Raw genomic sequence first — 24,745 nt, 5'->3', positions numbered from 1 at the left:
GAATGGTAAGAACCAGTGATGATTGGAAGCTAGCTTTGAAAACGAATCAAGGAAGTCGCGCATCTTTTGTTAGCTAGGATCAGGAATATGCGTAGATGGTGCTTTCTTGATTACCTTAAGAGTGTGCTAAATCAAGTCAACACATTTGTGCTGATGCATCAAGTTGTACCATAGAGTAATCAATAGAATCACTTAAAACGATAATCATTTGAAACCGGATTTATATTTCATTTGACGTGTTTGAAACCGGATTTTGTTTACAATTGGTATCAGAGCAAAATTACCTTGGTGAAAGATCTCAATCCATTCAATGGCTTAATTTTGTTTCTATTGGAGCTAGATTACGTTTTCTTACTGTAACATCCCGAACTTTTTATTTAAAGGTTGACTTGAGTCGTTAAGTGAACACCTTGTGTCCGTTAAGTCTCTAGGAGATTTAATGCTTATAGGTGATTAATGTGCTATATGTGGAAGGCTTCAATGCCTTAATGATGTATATGTTAATGTGTTTAAGATGTCAAAGATGATTAAGATGTGTTAAATGTGTCGGTAAGTACTCCCGTTAAGTCGTTTAAGCCTTAGATGTAAAGATGTGAAGTGTAGGGACTTAAGTGTAAGCTTTGGAAAGTTTTGTCCAGCTTTTAGGGTTCCTTTAGCCCTAATGATAATTAAAGTTCCAGTTCTTGGCCACTCCAAACCGTCCTCCCTCTCCCCATATGATTCTTTTGCGATAATCCTTTAAACGTGTTGATTTCGGGTTGAATCGGAGTGATTAAACGCTTGTAGATCTAATCTCTAATCATCTTTAAGGTAAGGATGGTAATCTCTACTATTTTTGGTTATATTCATCTATTAAATTCGTTCATATATGTTCTTGATCAATGGAATACGTTTTATTGATAGAATCGGTGATTTCGGGTCGTTCGGTAACCCTTATTTCGATCAATTGAGGTTTAGTGATTTCCTACAGGTATGACCGTGATATTGATGATATTTTTATGATATTATGTATTTCATATGAGGGTCACATCTGGTCTTGAGGTTTGATTTGGATTCGACTTTGTTTGTGAGTCGATTTAGGTCATTCGGGTGTCAAATCGATTGTAAAATGAGTATAATGAATCCATAAATCAATTAATTATTTGATAATAATAATTAAGTCTTAATTTGATGTGTATGAACTATAGAGGTCATGGTGGCTTGACATGGATGTTTGATGGTGGAAATTGTTTACAAAACAAAGGGTTATTAGGTCTAAAAATTCGGTCGTATTGCAAAAATCATATCTTCTTTATATGAACGAATTAGGATATGAATCTTACATTTATGAAAACCTCTATGTGTCCCATAAATTCTATATGAACAAAGTTTCTAGTGATTTTGCCCAGAAATATGCGAAGAATGTCGATTTCCAAAAGTGATCTAATTTCCGACGATTTCTGCAAACCTATATTGTAAACGTCATAAATCATTCCTTAGAGAACTTCAAGATTCAAACTTTATATTTCTGGAAAGGTCTTTGAATTTCCTACATTTCATAAGAACTAAGTTTTGACTCATTTGGCCGTCTAGAGGTCGACAAGTCGTATGCAAGTGAAGGGTCTGATTCTGAAAACTGAACTCGACGAGACCACTAGTGGGCTCGACAAGATCGTGGTCAAATCTTACTTTTGATTCATTATGGAGCTTGAACTCGACAAGACCACCCCTAGGCTCGGCGAGATTAGCCGATAGAAAGGTTCTAAGCGCGTTTAAGTGTCAAGTTGATTTATAGATCCATCCTTCTTGTACCATAGGTTATCGGGAACACTTGTCAAGCACGATTAACACATTTGTGACTGTTGAGTACTCCGTCGAGGTAAGATACACTACTTTGACACGCTGAGGGTTCAACAAAAACATTTTTTTTCATATAATAACTTCCCAAATGATATCTTGTTTGTTTATGGGTATTCGGGATTATACGGGAGGTGATATGGGTTATGTAGATGAATATTGAAGCCTGAAATGTTACCCCAATGGCATGAGATGATATGTATTGTTATGATATGCTATGAGATAGTATATATTGTTATGATATGCCATGAGATGATATGTATTGTTATGATACGCTAAGATATGATATGTTTTTAGATGAGATGCCATGAAATGCTATGTAATGTCTTGAGATGAATTGAAATGTGATGATATGTTGATGATATGTGAAATGTGCATGATTGTATGGCTTGTTCATCTAGTTCACTAGACTTATTAAGTTGCCATGACACGTGCACGTTTAAGGGCCCAAATGTAAAAGATTTTTATGTGATGGTGTTTAGGTAATGTGGACACCTAAACTATATGAGATGTGAAATTGAGCTCGTAATTTAGATGTGAAAGTGTTAAACTTAACCCGTACTTGCCCTTGCCCGGCCGGCTTAGTGCGTAGATTTGGCTGCTCGGGTGGCTCCTTGCAACATGGTCAAAGATGTGAAGAGTAATACGGAAGGTCTGACCCACCCCATTTATCTTGAACATACGGATTACTCCGGGATTGGCTTGCCATTCCTTAACGACACTGATGGACCGCTGAAAGGCTGATCCATCCAGTCGGGTGTGAGGTTCCCTGTCAGGTCTTATGACCGCCTACACACAAACTTACACCTTATATGATATGTGTGACTTATGTCGCAACTATAAAGATGTCAATATGTTATATGTAATGATGCAAAAGATGATTAGGCACATTTAGGATAAACTATCCTATTTGAAAGATGTATAATGCTATGTGAGATGATTTGTGATGATATGTGCCTTAATGACGAAACATTACTTTTACAAAGTTTTAATTGGACAAATGCTTTACTAATCATGTGTTAGCTAACGAAATCTTACTTAGCTAATTCTTTAGCTAACACTTGCTCTTTTAAAATGTGTTGTGCCCTCAGGTCGAACATTAGTGAGCAGGTAGATGTGAGAAGATGTGAGGCATGGGTAGATGATCTTGAAGCTGGCTGTAGTTTACCTATAGTGGCTGCTCGCATTAGACATTCATTTATGTTTAGGTATTTATGATTTGTATTTACTATAATGTCGGTTGTTTAATGATGAACAACCAATGGATATCCATTTAGACTTATTTTGATGATATGGCTAGTAACACCATTTTATGAATAAACCAAACAGATTTTGCTGGTTTGGACTTTTAAAGTTTAATTCTGCTTTCTTTTAATGCCGTTAGGCGAAAGTTTTTGGAAATTCATATTTTTAAACGACGGGTGTTACACTTACTCTTTACCGAAATTTCCTTGCTTTACCCTTTAAACACGTTAAAGTTTCTTCCTTTTTATCTTAATTTAACTCATTACCTTCCCATGAACATCCTTGAAAAGTTTAATAACCTAAATCCAAAGAACAAAGCTTAAAATTGAATTTTTGCATTCTAATCAAAGCACAAGAGTTTTCAACTTGAAATTAAGCAACTCAAATCTGAGAACAAAGAGCTCAAATCTGTTAATGATCTCATTTTGTCAAACATAGAAAGTCTTCGAAAAGATAATGATCATTTGCAGTCAAAGATTCTTAATTTAATCAATGAGTTAGATATTTCTCTCGAAGAACTTATTGGAACCATCCTCGAAACCCGAGTTAAAGAACTTGTTTTGCAACAACTTTCGAAGCTCAATCGTGAATTGCAAAACAAGTCCATTTCTTCGAGGAATAATGAGCAAACATGTTTGAAGTTAATGCCTTCAAGCTCATTCCTTGTCATTGGGAACTCAACTTGCAACCAAGTCAAATCAAGTGAATCCTCCTTCAAATCGTGCTCCGGAATCACCTCTTCTCAACCAAACCACTCCATCTCCAACTAAAACAAAATCCATTACTTCAAATGCCAATCAAACCATAATCACCCAAAATTATCAACCAATACCAAGCAACACCCTTCCTCTCAAACCAAAACAAATCCTTATAATACCAAACCATCTCACCAAAACAATAAACACTCACAGTCATCTTCCAAACCAGCTCATACCACTCCCAACTTCTCAAAGAACCTTATTCTATCAAAACAAAAACCATTCCACCTAAACCTCATCCTACTCTCAAACAAATGAACCCATATTACACACCTCGCAAGACCAGACCTCCCCTCAAGCCTCTAAACAGCCATTGCCATATATTCAAGGATTCCACCACCGGAATCATTCGCTATAGAGATCAATATGGCTGGTTCTCTCATACTAAACCCAACCCAAAACCTAAAAGCACTCCCATTAGATACTCTCACTCTGAGTTTTTTAAGTTTGCACTACGAGTCATTCACCCTCGTGTGAAAAAGTGCTTAATATGCACAACCTCTTACTTCTCTTTTCAAATATCCAGTTGGACCCACCCTTACATGGGTTCCAATGTCTGGATTCAAGTAGGTGGTTGTGATTTGGCTTGTACATACAACAGTGTACAACCCGTTCAAAATCTATTTATTTAAGACGTTACTTCATAATTAAACCTTTTCATTCACCATGTGTGCTATCTATCATTGTTGCATGATGAACACGTTACACCTGCCAATCTGAGGGGGAGCACTATGCATAGTTTTATTCTTTGCTCCGAAGATTATGCCCAAGTTGAGGGGGAGCTAAAATGACATATCACTTTTGGATTAAATTTTTTGTTGTTGAGAAAATTGTGTGTTTGAGGGGGAGCAAAAATACAAATAATCAAAGACTTTAGTAAGAACCAAGACAAGTTATACACTCAAAACCAAGCCAAGCTTCCGCACCATATACAAAGCTTCCACATTTCACAAGAAACCTAAGTACTTCGCCTTTACAGAATGCTTGCGAATTCAAAAAGTCAAAGTTGATCGAAGACGATGAAGACAAAGAGAAAGCTTCAAAGTCTATTCAACATCTAAGATTCTCAACAAAAAGGCCTATCAAGATTTAAAGATCGAAGACGATGCAACATTTATAAATCACTAAGGGGAAGAATGTTAGATATAAAATTGTGGTGTTTAATTGTAATTTAGTTAAGTATGGAAGGGGTTATTATGAATAGTTCCTTGTGTATAAATATACCCCTCCACCACCTTTGTATTTGATAGACTTTTATAATATACTTTCCATTTCCTTTACATTTACAAGCTTTCTTTCATTCTCCCTCACACACTTAACATGATTTGTGATCTAGCTATTGTTTACAACTATTATCAACTTGACTTCTTCATAAGATGATGAGATAGAAACTCAAACCATTTTGACATTGCTAGATGCAGGACTCTCTAAGGCTATGCTAAATGGGATCTTTTCCTTGGACCTTATAGTCAGATTCCTTGTAAGCCCAGAAGTTGCACACAATGGGGTATTTTGCAAGGGATTGGAACTTGGAGTCAGATTTCTTGTAAGCCTAGAATTAGTTGCACCAGAAGTAGAACCAACTGAGCTCCTTGCACGAGTATTAGTAGAGACCCTGGGCCACCTTGGAAACCCAAGAAGAATATTTTCCTGTTTGACAGACTCAACAGTGACTGCATGCATTAAAAATAGTTTGAATGATATTAGTCAACTGTTTTCCTATATCTCTCTTACTCGCGCACACACGCATATTATGTGTGTATATATATATATATATATTACCTATCTATCTATATAGCCATTTATCACCTCCTAAATGTTTAGATGCCTCAAAAGTTATAAAAACACCTCTGCAATCTTCGACTTGTTGTCTGGTAAGTGTCACCTTCTCTTTATTGTGTCCAGCCACTGAACTTCCTTTATATCACCAACTTGACCATCAACATCAATAACACAATGGTTCACATGATCCTCACCAATAACTTGGTTCCCATCATCAACATTAATAACACCATTGTTGATATGACCATCACCAACTTGACCAGCAACATGGTCGTTCACATGATCATCACCAAATACTTGGTTCTCATCATCACCATCAATAACATCATTGTTGTTCAACATTTCGAATTCTTGACCTTGATCAGCAGCAAGGTTGTTCACATGATCATAACCAACTACGTGATTCTCATCACCATCAATAACATCATTATTGTTCAACATTTCGAATAATTGACCTTGACCATCAGCAGGGTTTTTCATATGATCATCACCAATAACTTGGTCTCATCAAAAACAATAACTCCATTATTGTTAATAGCAGGAAAGTCAAAGAATCGTTATCGAAGTCGCCCATATCATCAAAACTGATGAGATTCCATATCTCTTCAATATCAATATCTTCCTAGTCAAGTACTTCATTATTTTCCATGCCTGTCTATACGTATCTTTCAAAAATAAAAAAAATGAATAAACAAATAAACAAAAATGAAGTGCGGATTAATTCAAAGGTTTTTCTTTCATAATAAATATGCTACGTTTTTATAATTGAAAGCGAGAATCTCGGTTATAATTAAGATAATATAATTGCATACATGAGAATGACCATGATATGTATTATAGCTAGGTAGTGTAGTGTTAAATCTTTGTATATAAAAAGAAAAGACAAAAGCTAGCTAGTAGGCTAAACAACCGTTCGTACAAGAAAGATGTAATATGTAGTGGCACACACGTATACATGAAAATGGACGTAAGTAAAAAGTTCTTGAATGTTTGCTCTTGCAAAAACCATCACAATAAGGGTAAATAACATATAACAAAAAGATTCCTGTAAAAAAGTTAAGACTTAACTAGTTTGGAACTAAATATCAACGTCGACCACCCAAATGATGTTTTTGTGCGTTTTTTGAACTAAAAACACATATATTTTTTCATATTCTAGATATTCGAGAAATGGTTACCCCGTTCAACTATTGTTAACTCTAGGGATTTAAAATCATTCAAAAACAAGATAAGATTTATAGAGTTCAAGATACTAATTATCATAACGTTAATAATTAGCTTTTAGTATATAATTATAACGGAACTATTCATTTTCATTAAAACTTCAAGATAAAAATAGAGTTAAGCTTTTATTTGATTTTATAAAGTTTTATTACATTCGCACAGACGTTATACAAAATACAAAATTATATTTAAGAAAAAAGAATTTTATCTTGTTAATATGTTTGTTATATGTTTATGTTACTCTAATACATTTTTAATATATTCATACGATACTCGGCCATTAGATATAGTTACTTACCTTTTATATTTTACTTTTCTTTTCCCATTTGGTCAGAGGTCTTTATGAGATCAGTCTCTTTACCTTTAGATAGATGCAAAAAATTGTTACTTCTTATTCATATTTGATTAAATATATTCAGATCAAATGTTAAATAATTTGTTTTTAAATTTCTTTTGGGTAAGCTTTTAACGAAATCTAAAGATGACAAAACCGCACCGAAGTGTGGGTAATTTTACTAGTTCAATACATTTGAGCTAAATTAGAGACTTTTCTATGTGAAGGGGCATAAATGAAAGAGTTGATAATTTAAAGGTTGTAAAAAAGAAAACTTATGCATAGTAGTCGTCGTTTTCTTCCCACCCACCTCCTGCAAACCTATTTTCACACCCAAAAATTTCAACATAAACTTTTTGTTTTTGCTGACGTCATCATAATTTTCAATCCGACAATGAGCAGTACCAGCAGCAGCCGGAGAATGAGAGCATTCAAAAGATGGATGAAAGAAAACTCAATACAACACACACAATCACTCAACTTCACCATTCAAAAAGAAATAGATATACAAAAAGAAGAATATATATCTGTATACACATCATCTGATTTACATGAGGGTGACGTCATTGCCACTATCCCTAAAAAAACATGTCTGACTGTCAAAACATCAGGTGCTTGTCAACTTATCCAAGATTTTTGTCTTGAAGGTTACATGGCACTTTCTGTTGCTGTCATGTTTGAAATAAGCATGGCCCACAAATCGCCTTGGTTTCCTTATTTACAAATGTTGCCCCCTCATGGAAACCTTGATGTTCCTTTGCTTTGGTCTCTTGAAGAAATCGATGAAATGCTCGTTGGCACCGAGCTTTATAAGGTTACCCGATACGTTTTACTTTACTAGCATTCATTCATTTTTTTATTCATGTTTGGACTTGTTTGATGTTGTGTGATGATATATGTTTTTTGGTCTGAAAATGAAATATTTGTTAGATATAGTAAAGGACTACATTGTTATGATTTTTAGCAATTTGTAACGATTTTTCGATATTTTTAGTCGGTTTTTAGGAGTTTTTGGCGCTTTCTTAGTTTTCATTTCTCATTTAGTTGCACAAGAATCTTTTGAAAGTTTAGAGTTGGTTACATTGACTGGTATCCCATATTTTACTTGACCCATAGCACGAATAAAGAATACATCATTTCTCTAAGAAAATTAAGCTACATGGATTTAGTGGACCCGTAGCCCAGACTACCCCTACGTAGTATTAAGTTCCACCACTGGTTAGATGGGTACTTATACATTGCAGGGGTAGGTGCTTAATCTACATAATATCGAGTATTCATTTTTTTTTGTTGCTTGTAGCTTATGCTAATTATGATACCCAACAAGGCAACACCTAAATTCCTCAAGTATGATATGTAGACTTGTATTCATCTAATTGAACCTGCTACTAGGGGGACTAGATTGGATACGAGTGAAGCATATATGAAAAAGTTTTCATGTCTATGAAAGAATGTTGCAATGTGGATCCAACTAGTAGAGTTAGGGAAAACCTATGCCATCTGGTTTAGAGTGTCAGATATTGTGTAATTTTATTATGACATTGTAGCGGATACCGTGAAAACATTTACATGGTTTAAAGTTATGGGCCTGCTGCCTCATTTCCCCCTTTTAGTGCAGATTCTTATAGAATGTTGGTTACTCAGTCACTACCTAAACAATTTTTGTGAGATCTTACAGGCTATCACATTAGTTTTAGCTTTTAGCCAGACATAATTACCCCTATATCTTTGTTATGTCAAAATGCAGCTTCACGTCGCGAGTTAACACATTACGACCGCATGTATTCAATGACGGTAGCCTAGAGAACTGAGGCCTTGAATTTGATCATGTATATATTACATCAAACAGGAAGGTTTTATTGCTTAATTGCTAATTTACTTTGATCACTGTGGTATGTGTGTAGACAGACAATTAAAGAAGACAAAGCTCTTGTATACGACGACTGGAAAGCATGTATCGTCCCTTTTGTGGAGTCAGCTCCTGTTAAATTAAATCCGGATGATTTTGGTCTTGATAAGTACTTCTCTGCCAAAAGTTTGATCTCTTCACGTTCCTTTCAGATAGATGATTATTATGGATTTGGGTTGGTTCCTTTGGCAGACCTGTAAGTAATATATTCTCCATGATGTATCTATGGAGGATGTAATTTTGAATGTGCAGACAATACTCTGACATTAAATCTCTATGATGGTTACTGATTCATGCTCCTCGTCAATTACCATGAACACAGATTTAATCACAAGACAAATGCTGAGGATGTGCACTTCACCTCAGTATCTTTGCAATCTGAATCTGACACTGATACTTCTGAAAACATGGAAAATGAGGTTGATGATGATCTTGATGGAGATCTTTCCATTCAGAATGGATCAAATATTGCCTCACCAAAATGTGATGATGATGATACTAGTGAAAGTTCCTCAAGCACCGATATTCTGGAAATGATTATGGTGAAGGATGTCAAAGCTGGAGCCGAGGTTTGTCTCTCTTGCACATTCAATTAATGATGGTAAAGATTTGCTATTTGGCTATTTGGTCAAGGTTACACCCATGCCTAGGCTTAGTTTAACATTTTGTTGACGTACTAAATACTAATGTGTTGCTCTATCATGAAGACTCAATGACGTCCTTTGATTTCCATTTTAGTAGATATGAATTCGAATTATGTTTTATCTCATATGGGTCAAAGGAGCTAAATTAAGAATAGCTAACAGGGGAATGTGTCAAAAGGGTTGAAGTCTCCAAAAGTCCATTTTCTTTTATCTACAACGAAGTGAATTGTTAATTTTAAATTATTTGTAATGTTATTGGGTTTGTAATCATAAAGGGTATTTATTTAGATATGTCAAAAGAATAGCTAACAGGGCAACTGACCCGTTTAGACTTGTGACCCACCTCATTCATTTTCCGAGCTCAATGCACTTGGATTGGATGACAAGTGGTAAAGCATCTTTTGAGCTAAATGTCACAATTATAATACAAATGCAAATGCATGCTGAACAAATCAACACGAGCGAATAATTTTGGCAAACTTTCCAATGGCATCAGCAAAATTTGTTTAAATAGAAGGTTGTGCTTTAGCTATGGATTTATTTTGTGTTTTGAAAAACTATAAGCTAAGGATAGGGGACTAGTGTTTTGCTATGAGCAGATGCTATAAGTTTTTATGTATTTTTGCAGCCCAGGACATTAAAGATAGAATGTAAAAGGAATAACACAATAATAATGAAATGAGCAGTTTCTAGGAGAAAGGCCTCCATTATACTCTGCTTAAACTTCAATGAGCAGTTCCTCTGTTTTTGTGGAAAGTCTTGAATTTGTTGCCAAAATATAAGGCCTGGTCTCTGTCCTAATGTTTTTGAAAGTATGCAAAGTAGTTGCAATTTGAAAAATGGACACTTGTAAAAGAGCATAGTTTAAAGTACCTAACTGGTCCAGTTGATCCATGATAGAGGAAGCAAAACCAAGGTTGTAAATAATGGTCGGCGGTTCCTTCGTGGCGGATGACCTTTAAGGTTAAATTACATTTCGCGGCGTTATAACGGAGACTATAAAATATAAAGGAATTTATATAAAAAAATATATATATTAGCAACATCCTAACAAAATTAGTCAAAAAGGACCATTAAATCCATTATTTGACCGTTAAATCCGTTATTTGTCTGTTAAATCCGTTATTTGACCGTTAAAGCCCGTTATAAATACTGTTAAATCCCGTTATAACGGCCGTTAAGGCCGTTAAATCCGTTATTTGACCTTTATTGACTCAAACCTTTAAATTTACCCTCCAACCCCTTTAACATAACGGTGGACCTCCATTATCGTTATAACGGCCATTATAACGGCCGTTATAACGGTCGTTAAGGCCGTTATTTACAACACTGAGCAAAACTAACACAGATCTATTAGACTTAATACTTGATATTTGATAGCGCATAGTCTTGGAATTTTATAGTTTTTTCTGTCTAGAGTGTGTTCGATAACATTTCAGTTTAGTGAAAGCATAAAAACTATTTACAGATCAACCATGGGTAACGAAGTTAACCTTAATCGGTGTCTATTGCAACCTGCGAGAATACAACAACGCCATATAAAAGTATAAAATGCTCTTGATACCACGGAAAACCTAGAACAAGAATTTCTATTCGGCTATTTGTCAATGTGACATCCATGCCTAGGCTTAGTTTAACATTTTGTTGACATACTAAATACTAATATGTGTTGCTCTATCATGAAGACTCAATGACGTCGTTTTCCAGAATTTTTGATGTCCATTATCAACATAGTCGCCTTTTGGCAGCTCTAAATAAATACCCTGTAAAATTTTACTAGACATGAATTTCGAATTGTGTTTATCTCATATGGGTCAAAGGAGTTAAATAAAGGATAGCTAACAGGGGAATGTGTCAAAAGGGTTGAAGTCTCCAAAAGTCCATTTTCTATTGCTTACAATGATGTGAATCGTTTAATGAACTCTTTTGTGATAATATTGGCTTTGTAGTCATAGGGGACACATTAATTATTTGGCATATTGGGTGAGCAACAGACGGTCTCCCCGTCATGCCCGTTTTGACCGTTATCTGACTCGTTGATCTTGTATCCTTTTATAGCCTAGTGGAATGTGCTTCTGCAGTTTTATATTCTGATTATTGATTCTTCATTTACAGGTCTTCAACACATACGGATCTATGGGTAATGCTGCATTGCTTCACAGATATGGATTTACAGAGCCAGATAACCCATACGATATAGTGAATATAGATCTAGAGTTAGTACTCGAATGGAGTTCATCAATATTTTCATCACGGCACTCTAGGAGGCGTCTTTTTTCATGGAAAAGATTATACCATTCTGAATTTCCAAACCAAGACATTGACTATTTTGAAGTATCGACTAATGGTGAACCAGAACTTGAGTTACTTAAGTTGATATTCATAATTTCGCTACCTGAAAAAGCTTACGATGAGTTTGATAAATCAAAAATAGCCACCATATCTAATAAGAATAGAATCATATTGGGTGAGATTACAGAAACCAACAAGAAACTTTTGCTGACAGAAAGTGTTCAAGGTGCTTTGTTATCCCTGGCAGATATTAGGGATCGATGTTATGGTTTGAGGTCTCTGGAGGATGATGTACAAGCATTAAAGACATGCCCCGCCACAAATAAAAAGTTGTACCATTCTCTAATGCTGCGCGTTAGTGAGAGGAAAATTTTGGAGAAGCTTAGGATCTATGCTTCTGTAAGTGGACGGTTGCTTAATGCTTGTAATGGATCTACCACAAAGAAAAAGCTAACGAAAAGATGATATAAGGTTACTGGCTAACTGTTGTTGCTATCATTTTACCTCAGGTTTGTTTTTGAAGTATCAGCGAGACCACATTTCCTTTGATTATGTGTTAAATAGTTATGGTTATGCCCATCCTATTTGTGTTCTTAATTTGTAGGTTTGAAATATTTATTAAGAATAAGTTTGGTTTGTTATTTATAGACATTTTTCTTTTTTGGATCTATATTTGAAATTATTTACACTTTCTTTTTGTAAGAAGTGATATTTATATCGTTTAGTGATCAACTTAAATTATATGGATGGTGAGCTCTAATAATTATGTAATGATATTAAAATGTTTTTGGTGACACAAGAATGTCCACACCCACCTTTCTTTGATTGCTTGTACTCCACAGGTTTGGGCTAGTGTGAAAGTGAGGGCTGATCTTCACTCTTGGCATCATTCCTAATTTGAAAAAAAGATCCATCCGAAGTGTCGTGCATAAGCTTGTTTTGATGCATCGGTCAATTATATTTGGCAAGTGAGAAACTTGAGGCTGTTCAAGAAGAAACGGCCAAAATAACAGCTCATTGCTGCGATCGTCATTACTGTGCGGCTAAAGCTTTTAACATGTCGCTACAACTAAACAAGTGAAGAAGTTTTTGGCTGCTGGGGATCTTCCATTTTCATTAATACAATGTATGTGATCTCTGGGGTGCGGCTAGCCGACGTTTTTATTCCTGGGCTGCAGAAGTAGGTCGAGAGGTCGTTTCTCCACGATGTTTTAGTCATTAGTAGTTATATGGTTATGCAACGGCTAGATAGGGGTTGGAGTTGATATCACTTCCATGTATCTTCCATGTATCTGTTGATTCCACTATTAGGTGCGTGTGTTTTGTAACCTGGACTTCACCTGATTTATACAAATCTTAACAAGTTCATAATTTGTTTGACCTGTTTCCTCTTTACAATTGATTGTATATTGTTATATCAGTTATACATCCCTTTGAAGAAAATAAAATATCCTACTTAAAAATCAAACTAATAATGTCTTTCTAAAAACTTGATCATGACACTCGACAAATACAAAAGATGTAATTAAGAAAGAGAGTTGTCATGTAATCAAGGTGTTAAAGAGGATTATTAAGCTATTTTGTAGGAAGATATATCATTTTCCCATAATTTTTATCTTTTTTATCGGGTGTTATTAAACCACTATAAGTGTCTTCAAAATTCCAGGAAAGTAAATGATAAACAAAAAGAATACTAGAATATCGGAATGTCAAATATAGGTCAAGCTATAAATCAAACAATAAAAACAGCCATAGCATAATTTAGGTTCATATCTACTATTAAGTTGCCAACAAAAGAAAGCATAAACGGTTACTACATTACCTAAACATGAAATGTCGCCATCCCACAAGTTTCTTCAAGCATCAGATTTTAAAGCAGACCTCTCCGTCTTTTGTAGTCGCTTACTGAGAGGGTCAATGCATGCCTTCTCCCATCATTTTCCGGGACCTGGCACCCAACTGTTGCTTCTACCCTCTGTTTCCGTGCCATGAACCCAGCCTGGACTCCATGCGGCCCACCAAACTTTTGAAGTGCAGCCAATGAAATTGGAAGGTCAAAATCATGCAACATGTTTGACTCAGTCCCGTGATCCACGGGAGCACTAGTATCCACCAACTTCCCTGCATCAGCGGCAGCTTCCAATGCAACAACAGTAGCAACAAGGCCTGCTTTCGTAATGTTGCCACCATCAAGACCAGCAACTGCAGCAGCTTGGGAGGCTTCGGCAGCAGCCTCACCAGGCTTGGAGACATAGTAATTCCTGGACCTAGTCCATCTCCTTGAAAATGGGTCATAACCTGCTTCACCAGCCTTTGCATTCAAGGGCTTCACTTCAGACGCATTCTTGAAATTTTCAACCCGATTCTTTCTATTCATTTCTGCAAGTCTTATCGCCTTATTATCTTTTTGTTGAGTCTGCCGGGAAGCTTCTAGTTCTTGGAGTTTGGCTTTAATCTTCTCAACTTCCACCTCATCATGCTTCGTTTGAGCTACTTCCAAGGCTTCCCTTAACCGATCTTTCTCAGCTGCAACATTCAATGGTCTCCTTATTGTTGACTTCTTATCATGGAGCATTTGCTTCACCGTTTCTGCAGAGTATACATACGAGTTGGTTTTTTCTATGGCATCTCGCTTATCCAACACCTCCTGTTTGCTAGGCATCCTTCCACCATGAGTGTCAATCTCTTTTTTTAATTGATCAAACTCTTCTTTGATAGGTGGTGAGTCTGATACCATCGCCATCTGCCACCTGGCAGCAGAATTTTCACTTCCCCAGACAACATTCAGATATTTATGAGTCATCTTGTTTTCCAGCTTGTATTGTCTGTAAGGGTCAGCTGCATCTACATTTCTAACTATGCAGAGCCGGTAAATCGGCCCGGTCTTTGACTTCCCAATGCCAACCCTAACAAAACAACCAACAATTAACTCCTCAAAGAAAGGCTCCATAAACATTTTAGCTAGTTTAGACCTTCTGATGGTGATTCCCTTCACATCCTCGTATGTAACCGAATCCACATTGTCATCAACATTATCATTCATTGCACCTGTTGAATTTCCATCTGCATCATCACTATGACTCGAGGGACTTTTAGTAGGTGAGTCTGGATAGTGCTTTCGTTTCCTTTCTGTATCAGCATCTCTGCGTTTCGAATGAGACTCTGGATCTTGATGACGTAATTTTTGTTTGTTACGTAATTTGTCCAAGGTTTCTTTTTGTGCAGATGTACGATCAGCTGAGCGACCAGAAGAGCGCACTCCCCGGCTTACAGAGTGAGGTGGGGGGCTATGTTTTCTTGTATGCTTAGACTGTTCTTTCTTCTTCTTCATATTAATTTTCATATCCTTATCACTTCTCTTGTTAGCACGTTCTTCTAGTATATACTCTCTGTCAAGCTCAGACAATTTAGCAAGCTTTCTCCTATCATTTTCATCTATGTAAAGATCACTATTATAAGATGCGCCATCGCTATCACCGTCACGATCATACCGATCGGCAACATCATCATCGTCGTCGTCCTGTTCATCATAGTCTTCACGGCTGCTGTTGCTGCTGCTACGTTCATCATCTCGTTCAACAGGATCTGGTCTTTTCTTTAAAGGAACATGAGAAGCAGAAGAAGGCTTCCTGGTGCCACTATACCCACCACGACGATCATAATCAGAGTCACCATCCCTTGAAGAATCATTATCACTTCCATCGTCATCATCAGAATAAGAACCCTTTGGTGGCCTCCTCGAAGGGGGTGGGGATTGATGCTGGTTTTTTCCAGTTACCCCTGCAGCTTCAAGAAGCATATCTTCCAAGTCCGCCATTATATTTCACTATTACAAAATAAAAAAATATCCTGCAAAAACACAATCTCATATTAACAACAAGCATCTGTGTTAAAAACTAGGCCTCGCAAAATGGGTGGGTCTGGCAAGTGTGGGTAAAGGGTCAAAACGAATGCATGTCAACGCGGGTCATTTCAAAATAGTGGGTCGGTCAGGGTCAATGCTGCGAATTTTAGCTTTATTTCAATACTGTGAATTTTTCTGTAACTTTCAAATATAATCAAGGTAGACAAAAGAACACTCCTTTCATATCAAGTATGATCCCAACATATATATATATATTACATAATAATATTGCTAAATCAAAATTTCCCATTATTAACAAAAGCAATTAGCTTTTTTTTTTTATTTTATTAATGTTTGTTGGCATTAAAGGAACAAACATCAAAGTGGAGCTAGGGTAGGTCTGCACCTAAACACAGCAGCAGTAACAGCAAACTAGAACAATTTACTGTAATAGTATTGTTTGTGAAAATATACATACATATATATATATATATATATATATGTATAGGTGAAAGATAATTTCAGTCCGGCTAAAAAAAGTCCAAAAAAAGTCCATGTAACTTACACATGTGTAAGTTAACTCCGACCACCACCATGATTTTCCGGCCACCGGGTCGCCGGACGTCTTAGTATTTTTACAAAAAAGTCTTGTATATCATAGTAGATGATGATGGTAGTGTGTAAGTTACGAAAATCAATGGACTTTTTATGGACTTTCTTTTGGCTAGACTCATTTTGTGTCACCCCTACATGTATATATGTATATATAGAGCATAAACTATGAGTCCAGTTAACCTAATTTATAAACCCTTAAATGACTAAATCTAAAACAATAAATATGCAAGCCAGGAAATAAAATCAATCATAAATTAGTAAGAAAAATTGAAAACCCTAAATTGAATAAAAATCAAGAAACTTACAATGATATTACTATTGAATTTTAAGAAACGATTACCTCTTGATTGAGTAGTTGCGTTTCTATGTTGGAACTTGGAGACGAAAGTGAAAACGGATCACAATTATAAACCCGCTCAACCCGTTTAGACCTGTTGGAGGAATTTACTAATTTACTTATTTTGGTTTTTGCAATCCACGATTAAGCCCATTTGTTTTTGTTTTGAATAGCCCAATTTTACCCAATTAGAAAAATAAAAGGCGCAAAGAAACCCAGTTTAAATAAGTTGGAATAAGTTTACACTAGTATGGGTTGAATTTAAAAAAAAAACGAGTATGGTACCTGCGCAATGCGGCGGTGATGACACTCACAATGATTTGGTGGCATCGATGGATGGTGATGGCGGCTACGACCGTTGGTGGTGGCAAATACATCAAGTGGTGTAGCTATTTGATATAAGGATATTTGATTTAAAGATGTAGTGATAATATTTTTAGAAGATAATGAAATTATTGTATAAATTAATTAATTAACAGTAAAATAGTAATTTCGCATGTTTCAAAGTTGTTAACTTTTCAACAATGTGCTATAATTTTTATATAGTAGTATAGATAAAAAGGATTTAGTGGGTGGGTGGGGTTTGATTACTAGCAGATAGAAAAAAAATCAATTTCTATAAAATGGGTTAAAAAACAGAAATCGAACTTAGTAAAACCCAAGTTGGACCAAAACCAGTTCAGGTTTTGAAAACTCGATGGTTTGATACCAGTTTTGGTTTCAAAACAGGGTCGGGTTTGATTTTAGGGAAAATGCTGGTCCACTTTTGACCAAAAATTGACGTCAAACCGATTTGGGTTTGTTCAAACCCAATTTCTAGTCTCGTTGACCATAATCGATTCGGGTTCGGTTCTGGTCGAGCAAAAGCCCGACTTTTGTGCATGACTTATTTATGAACGAGAGATAGTGCCCGCGCGTTGCTGCGGTGAGATGATGGGGTGGTAGGTAATAGGAGGTGATAAGGCATAGAGTGTGATAACCAAATGACTTAGCCGTACGCCCTCGAATTTAAAAATTCGTTGAAAATATATCGAATGACATCTCTAATAAAAGAGCATACTATTTTAAGAACACTCATACAATTTTTGTAATTTATCGATATACGGTTTTTGAGATAAAAGATTTGAATGAATTAGAGAAATAAAATGATTTATAGAGAAGAGGAAAAAAAAGAGTGGTTGAAATTTGAGGAGAGAGAAAAAAATGAGTGATTTAGATTTAAGGGCATATTAGGTATATTAGATAAAGATGTTTAAATTAGTGAATAAAGAAAAGAGGAGGGGTTATTTGAGAACTCTTAAAAAAAATAACCCAATAACTCCTCTACACCCTTGGATCAAAGAAAAATGGATGGACAAGGAGGGGTATTTTCGTCAGCTCCCTTTTTTTCTCTCTCTTATATTAATATAATTCTATCTAATTCACTAAAAAACTTTTATCTCACAAACCGTAAATCGTTAGACGAAAAGAAAAGCGTGGGTAGTCTTAGAATTTCGTCCTCTTTCATTAGAGATGCGATTCGATATACTTTTGACGACTTTTTAAATTTAGTTTTTTTATCACGTTCATCTTACACATGTGTAAGTTGTACTTACCCATAGGCAAGTTGTACTTACCCCTAATACATCCCGCTCTAGGGTTTGAAGCGCGAGGGTTAGCCTGGCTAACCCTCGCGCTTCAAACCCTAGACCCTGGAGTGGGAACCCTCATCCTTTTTAGGTTTTTAAGATTTAGCATTTAGGGTTTAGATTTTCCAGGGTTTTTAGAATGTAGATTCCCCCTCGGATTAGCAATTAAGCGGCTAACCCTACAACTTCAAACCCTAAACCCTAAAGCGTACCGTGTACTCGCTCTAGGGTTTAAGGTTTAAAGGTCGAGGGTTAGCCGATAGGCTAACACTCGGGCTTCAAATCCTAAACCCTAGAGTGAGAACCCTCATTCGTTTTAGGTTTTTAGGGTTTAGATTTTCTTGGGTTTTTAGAAAGTAGCCTCCCCTCAAATTAGAAATTAAGCTTTAGGGTTTAGTATTTAGGGTTTTACAATGTGTCCTCATCATTTTTGAACTTTATAAGTAACTTACCCATGTTCAGTTTGTACTTACCCATGGGCAGGTTATACAACTCACTAGTTCCAGGTCTTTCCTACACATGTGTAGGTTGTACTTACACATGTGTAGGATGAATGTAATGGAGAAAAAAAACGAAATTTAAAAAGTCGTCAAAAGTATATCGAATCGCATCTCTAATGAAAGATGACGAAATTTCAAGACTACCCATGTTTTTTTTTTCCGTCAAACGATGTACGGTTTGTGAGATAAAAGTTTTTTAATGATTTAGATATTTTTTGATTTAATAAGAGGAGAGAGAAAGAGAGTGTTGAACAATTTTTTTAATAATGACAAACATGCCCTTCCTGATCTTGATGAATGGCGGACTGAGATTGGTTCTCGCGTTCTTTTTTTTTAGTGGTTCTCAAAATAACTCACCCCATGCTTTTGTTTATCTAAATGTCAAACTCATAATCTTAATTTGTTTGGCTCATAAGACTTTTTAAGAGTTAATGAAAAAAAATATGCTTTTAAGAGTTGATGATCCGAACCTTATATGGATTTAAATTTGGATGAAAATATAATAGGTCAAATCTGAAATAATCTGACCTGAATAAACCAAAATTCGTGTAATCCATCTGAATAACACCTCTATTAGGTCAATCACATTGAACGGCTTAATCACAGATTATTCGTATGCTTGAATGTTTACTTATATATTTTCATGCACAAACTATAAGTATTTGAAAATCAGAGGATAATGAGATATTGAATAGGGAATTCCATGCACAGTACATAGACATCTAATGCACAAAAATGCACATATAAGTCAGGTTGCTTTTCACCAAGTTTAAGCAATCATCTTTATCCCCAAAAGAGAGGAGAAGTGGCCAACCATGCCAAGTTGTTGCAACGTGTATAGTATGCGTATGCGTGTTGTTAGTGTGACTTTATCGTGTATATATAGAGGAAGAAATACATCCATATATGCATATATTACAGTAGTCAAAGTGTTTACATTCACCCTAACAATGGAAACTAATAGTGTATTGATTGTCAATCTTCTTGTTTGGTTCTTGCTTCTTGAAAACGTCTTATCATTTAGCACTTTTGAAAAACTTGCCTTGCCTCCAAGTGTCACAGGTCCTGAATCTGCGTCCTTTGATCGAGGAGGTGAAGGTCCCTATGTGACAGTCGCAGACGGTAGGATCCTTAAATGGAAAGGCCGAAGTGTTGGGTTTGTTGATTTTGCTTACACTTCACCTAACAGGTTTTGCTACTTATTCACTTACACATACCTCATAATTAGTTAATGTAACTAATTACATGGTCGAAATCGTCAACTACACCTCTAGGAGAATTGGGTTGAGACATGGTTTCGGTTGTTCCTACGGGGTCTTCTAAGTTGAAAATGTGTTCTAAACTACCTACGGGAAGTGATGCTGATCTTTTAAACCTTGTCCTACATCGGAGTCTACTTAAGCTTGTTGAAACGCGTCTTAAAACTGTTCCGGATCTCAAACGCATCAACTACCTAAATATCCTGCAAAACTCAAGAAAAAGATCAACGCACCTATATAAAGCTAGAAATGAAAAACTAAATTAAACTACTTAAGCTAAAAATGAAAATGAAAATATTTTTGGATTTTGATTTTAAAGAAAAATGAAAATATAAACTAATTAAACTAACCCTAATTTTAACCTAATTTAGTACTTAACCTAATTTGACCTAAAATGAAGTACTGAAAAGTAACTACTTCGTGGCGAAACACAAAGTAAGGTCCCTGTTAAGAAAAATATCCTTGATCTTATTCAATTCCTTAGTCAATTTCAAACTAGAATAAAACTTAAGGCATAACTCACGATAGACAGGTTCCCTGTTAAGAAAAATCTGTTGCCACATATCACTATTAACTGTCCTATCACCAGCCCTCACTTCTATACTAAACCACCTTCCAATATCACCCTGAACCCCAAAATACCGAGCATCAGATTGAGCAAGATATCTGGGTGGGCAAACAACTTGCTTATGAAGCGTGTAATGCTTGTTCAAATAGTTGTTCTTGTGGGGTTGCTGATGGTGTGTTTTATTCTTGTCTTTAAATTTATGTTGTACAAGTAACTATCTAACCTAACACACACGTAACGAGCAGAGAACCCGGTCAGTGTAATATAGCCTAGTGGTAAGTTACAGGATTGTTCGCAGGGACGTGTTGCTTCACCTAATCTAGTAGTATGTGTAATTCTAGTTTGTTTGGGGGTTTGTCACTAACTCCTAATAAACTAATACTTTTAACAGTAAATTAAAGTCTAACCACACGCTTTGCAGCGAGAGGCTAATCTGAAAGTAGTTGGAAAAAGCAAATAACAGTAATTAAATTAAAATACTTGTTTGGCATCTCCGATCTCATGGTGTGACCAAATACTATCCTACTAGTTTGTTAGCCTGTTGGAAACTTAATCACGGTTCAGATTCTCATTAGATTCACTTTTCCTAGTTAGTAGTGTTGTCGCTAGACTCACACTACCCTTTAAAACAAATTCTCGTTAGATTCATTGTTTTAAGCATTAATGACCTAAAGTTTGTGTTACTAATTCGTCTTTTAATTATCTGGCTCTTAAGCCATGACCAGATATAATTCCTTCCGGTAACCACAGTCCACAGTGCTCGTTTCCAAGTCAAAGGATCGCGTTTAGCATTGTTAAGCTTCATGTTCAATTCATCCTAGTTACTATGGTTCTGGATCGCTCGGCTACAAGTGAATCAATTTTTACTTCTAGTTATAGACCGACTAGTCGTTTTCTGTCCTACCATATTAGTCCTAGTGTATGATCATAGACAACCATCAGAATTAAACTAATATGTTCAGATATAAAACCAATAGCAACATGAATTACTAATAAACATGGATCTACGATAAACAGTAAAGCACACTCCAACAAAATCTAAATAAACACAGTAAAACAATAAGCGTCTACATGATCACATCGATCCAAACAAGTATTCAGCCTACTAGCCTAGCATTAGTAAAGGAATAACAAAGTCTGAAAAGATGAAAGACATTGTTCGATAATATAAAGCAAATAAAGATGAAATATCTAGACCAAGAGTGAAGATCGGAAGATGTTAGAAGCTTCAAAACCTTCTTGGAATCTACAATATCAATCTAGGGTTGTTGTTGGGTGGCTAGGACTGCTGAACCGGCTCTCTCTTAGGGTTTTAAGGGTTAGTTCGACTTAAATAGGTGAAAAAGTCAGTTTTTGATCTGGGCCGACCAGCGGCGCTGGTGGGCTGACCAGCAGCGCTGGTCCTGGGCTTTCCTGGGCTAGCGACGCTGGTTGATTGGGGAGCGGCACTGGTGAGTGGCCAGCGGCGCTGGCAAGGTAGCCAGCGGCGCTTGTGGTTGCTATTCTTGTTCTTGCGTCTTCGTTTGACTCCCGAATCACTTCCTTGTGTCTTGTAACTTCATAGGCTTCAATCTTGAGTCACTTGATGTCATTTATCCTCTCTCGCATCTTCCGGGAACCTGCATAAACACATCATTCATTAAGTACCAATAGTTCTGGAATAATAACTCATTTAAGCATAGAAATTAAGCCTTTCCTTAGAGGTTTTTATCACAAAATGGACGTTCATCAGTTGCCTAGCCCCATCAAACTCTAACCAAGCATGCTTCTCGTTCAAGTCACCCGGCCAATAACTAAGAGAAGGTACTGCCGGTTCTCTTCTAGACGTCTTAGCGGGGACATCGGCAGTCCCGCTAGATTGTCCCACCTCCGATTGCTTCCTCTTATCAGTAGTAGCAGTCTGAATTCACAAACATTAAGCAAACAAACATGTGAGAAATAAGGATTCAATAAAAAAAACATTAAGCAAGCAAACAAACCCCGCCATCAAATCTATACTAACACCTTCAAGCTCACCCGTTTCGAGTTTTTATAAGAAATTTGATTCAATAAAAGTATAAGATATTGAAATCTCATATTCAAATCATAAGGAGATTGAGATTTTCTGATGATGAAGATGGCAGGGATGTAGAGGTGTTTCAGCAAAAAGAAAGGTTTGAGACTGGAACGTTTTTTATTTTTTGATTTTTATTTTACGGGATATTGGTTTAGAAAAGGAGAGATGTTGCCACTTGGCATATTTTTAAAAGGGGGTTAGTTTTGGGATCCTGTTGATTTTAACTTTAATAGTAATAGTTAAATATCTGACAAGTGATATAATATATATCTTTTTAATGAATATATGAATTGCCACTTTGAAATAGTATATAATAACAAAAAGCGTATGATATGTTGTACCTCAGGTTTCTGTGGTTCAGTGGTTAGAGATGGTGTTGATATGGATTCACTTGCTGATACCCAAGCTGTTTTATTTCAGACAATTATTAATCTTTTTTGTTGTAAATATTTATATTGTGATAGATCATAGATGATTAGAGGTGTACAAAAAAACCGGGTTGGAACCGAACCCGTAAACGAACCCGAACCTGAAACTGGCCAACAACCGGGTTTGACCCAACCCGGTGGTTATTAACCTGTTTGGTTTTTCGGCTTTGATTGTCGGTTAGAGACCGGGTTAAGATCGGGTTCGGTTTTTCGGCAAAAAAACCGAGTCAGACCCGGTCAATAATTGGTCAAAGTATGACCCCAAACCGGTTTCAAACTGGGTCGGGTTGTGTCAAACCCGGTTTTGGTTCCGTTGACCAAAAAACCAGTTCGGGTTTGGTAGAAATCAGTTTTTGTTCACCTTTTTAGATGATGTTTATGAAGTAGGTAAATGTTACCGGGAGTGTGTACAACATATATGTATGTAATTACTACCACGGTACCCCCGCAATCCGGCGGTGATCGTGGCGGTGACGATGTGGTGTTGGGAGCGACTGTTGGTGGCGGGGGCGGCGTCAATTTGTATAGATAATTGATGTAAAAGTATTTGATTTAAAAGGTTAACCAAGATATTTTAAAAAATAAATGACTTGTAGTGTAATTTAATCATTAATGTTATTTTTTAATTTTCCCATGTAACATTTTTTAAAATAATTGTTTTTGTATTAAATAAGTATAAAAGTATAAATTAGATGTATAGAGGAATTAAGAATAAGAAATAGAGATATTTTGAGTATAAAAAAGTGCTAGATATTTTAAAATAAGAAAATTCAATAAGTTTTATAAGGAGTTATAGACTTGTAGATGTATATATGAACGTACAAATAATGCATTTACATTTTTTTGTACAAGACAAGTTTGTAAACAAATAATCAATATGTAAAATTAATTAATTAGTGTTTGACATGAGAATTATAAGGCCTCTCTTTTTTAGAAACTACTTTTAACCCACTTCTAACACTATTCATCACTTCTAGACACACCAAGAACACCCTCCACTTCTAACCCACTTCTAACACTATTTATCTATTATTATATTTTTTCATTTTTTTTTTTACAAAACTAAATAAACACATTTTATTATAATTTAAAACACATTACATTACTTAAAAATAAAAGATACTACAATAATAAAAAAGACAATACTGGGAAAAAACATGAAATACATAATAATGATACGACTACTCTTCATCGTCATCGTTATCGTCTTTGATTGACATTTAACTAATCCACGGTAAGCCGTTTCATTGGCCGACCACTTGTCGTGTTGTGGGCATTTGTCTTCCCACGTTGATTTGTCTTCTCTCCTGTTATCGTGGTACAATTCGGCCCAAGTGCATTGGTCAGTCAACGTGTGACCGACCTTTAAAACATTATCGATCACCCTCTTCACCCTTTTGCTCTCATCCTGTAGAAAATAAGAATATGTCTCTTCGTGTTTCGAGACCCTACGACCTGGTGCTTCTATTTCCTGAACGTGTTGGTC

General features: G+C 36.0%; 2 protein-coding genes across 3 annotated transcripts; one reads left to right on the top strand and one right to left on the bottom strand.

Annotated features, from left to right (window-relative positions):
- Positions 1 to 7,486: 7,486 nt before the first annotated feature.
- On the top strand, positions 7,487 to 13,404 carry LOC122600531 (N-lysine methyltransferase setd6). 2 transcript variants are annotated; one of them, XM_043773260.1, is made up of 5 exons: positions 7,487 to 7,993; positions 9,088 to 9,284; positions 9,411 to 9,657; positions 11,848 to 12,533; positions 12,867 to 13,404. In XM_043773260.1, the coding sequence occupies exons 1-4, from the start codon at positions 7,574 to 7,576 to the stop codon at positions 12,487 to 12,489; spliced, it is 1,506 nt and encodes a 501-aa protein (XP_043629195.1). In that variant the 5' UTR covers positions 7,487 to 7,573; the 3' UTR covers positions 12,490 to 12,533; positions 12,867 to 13,404. The 2 variants fall into 2 exon arrangements, with proteins under 2 accessions (XP_043629195.1, XP_043629194.1); XM_043773259.1 differs by lacking the exon at positions 12,867 to 13,404 and having other exon boundaries at positions 11,848 to 12,771.
- Positions 13,405 to 13,702: 298 nt separating this feature from the next.
- On the bottom strand, positions 13,703 to 16,900 carry LOC122600511 (protein RTF1 homolog). Its single transcript, XM_043773240.1, has 2 exons — positions 16,824 to 16,900; positions 13,703 to 15,873 (listed from the first exon to the last, which is right to left on the bottom strand). The coding sequence occupies exon 2, from the start codon at positions 15,839 to 15,841 to the stop codon at positions 13,895 to 13,897; it is 1,947 nt and encodes a 648-aa protein (XP_043629175.1). The 5' UTR covers positions 15,842 to 15,873; positions 16,824 to 16,900; the 3' UTR covers positions 13,703 to 13,894.
- Positions 16,901 to 24,745: the final 7,845 nt, after the last annotated feature.

Source organism: Erigeron canadensis, chromosome 5 (assembly GCF_010389155.1).
Source record: "Erigeron canadensis isolate Cc75 chromosome 5, C_canadensis_v1, whole genome shotgun sequence".
In the NCBI taxonomy this organism is placed as follows: domain Eukaryota; kingdom Viridiplantae; phylum Streptophyta; class Magnoliopsida; order Asterales; family Asteraceae; genus Erigeron; species Erigeron canadensis.
This window is presented reverse-complemented; position numbering and strand designations above follow the sequence as displayed.

Coding starts and splice junctions, on each gene's coding strand:
- LOC122600531 (XM_043773260.1), top strand. CDS start 7,574: ATGAGCAGTACCAGCAGCAGCCGGAGAATGAGAGCATTCAAAAGATGG. Junction 7,994..9,087: donor TTGGCACCGAGCTTTATAAG/GTTACCCGATAC, acceptor GTGTGTAGACAG/ACAATTAAAGAAGACAAAGC. Junction 9,285..9,410: donor TTGGTTCCTTTGGCAGACCT/GTAAGTAATATA, acceptor CCATGAACACAG/ATTTAATCACAAGACAAATG.
- LOC122600511 (XM_043773240.1), bottom strand. CDS start 15,841: ATGGCGGACTTGGAAGATATGCTTCTTGAAGCTGCAGGGGTAACTGGA.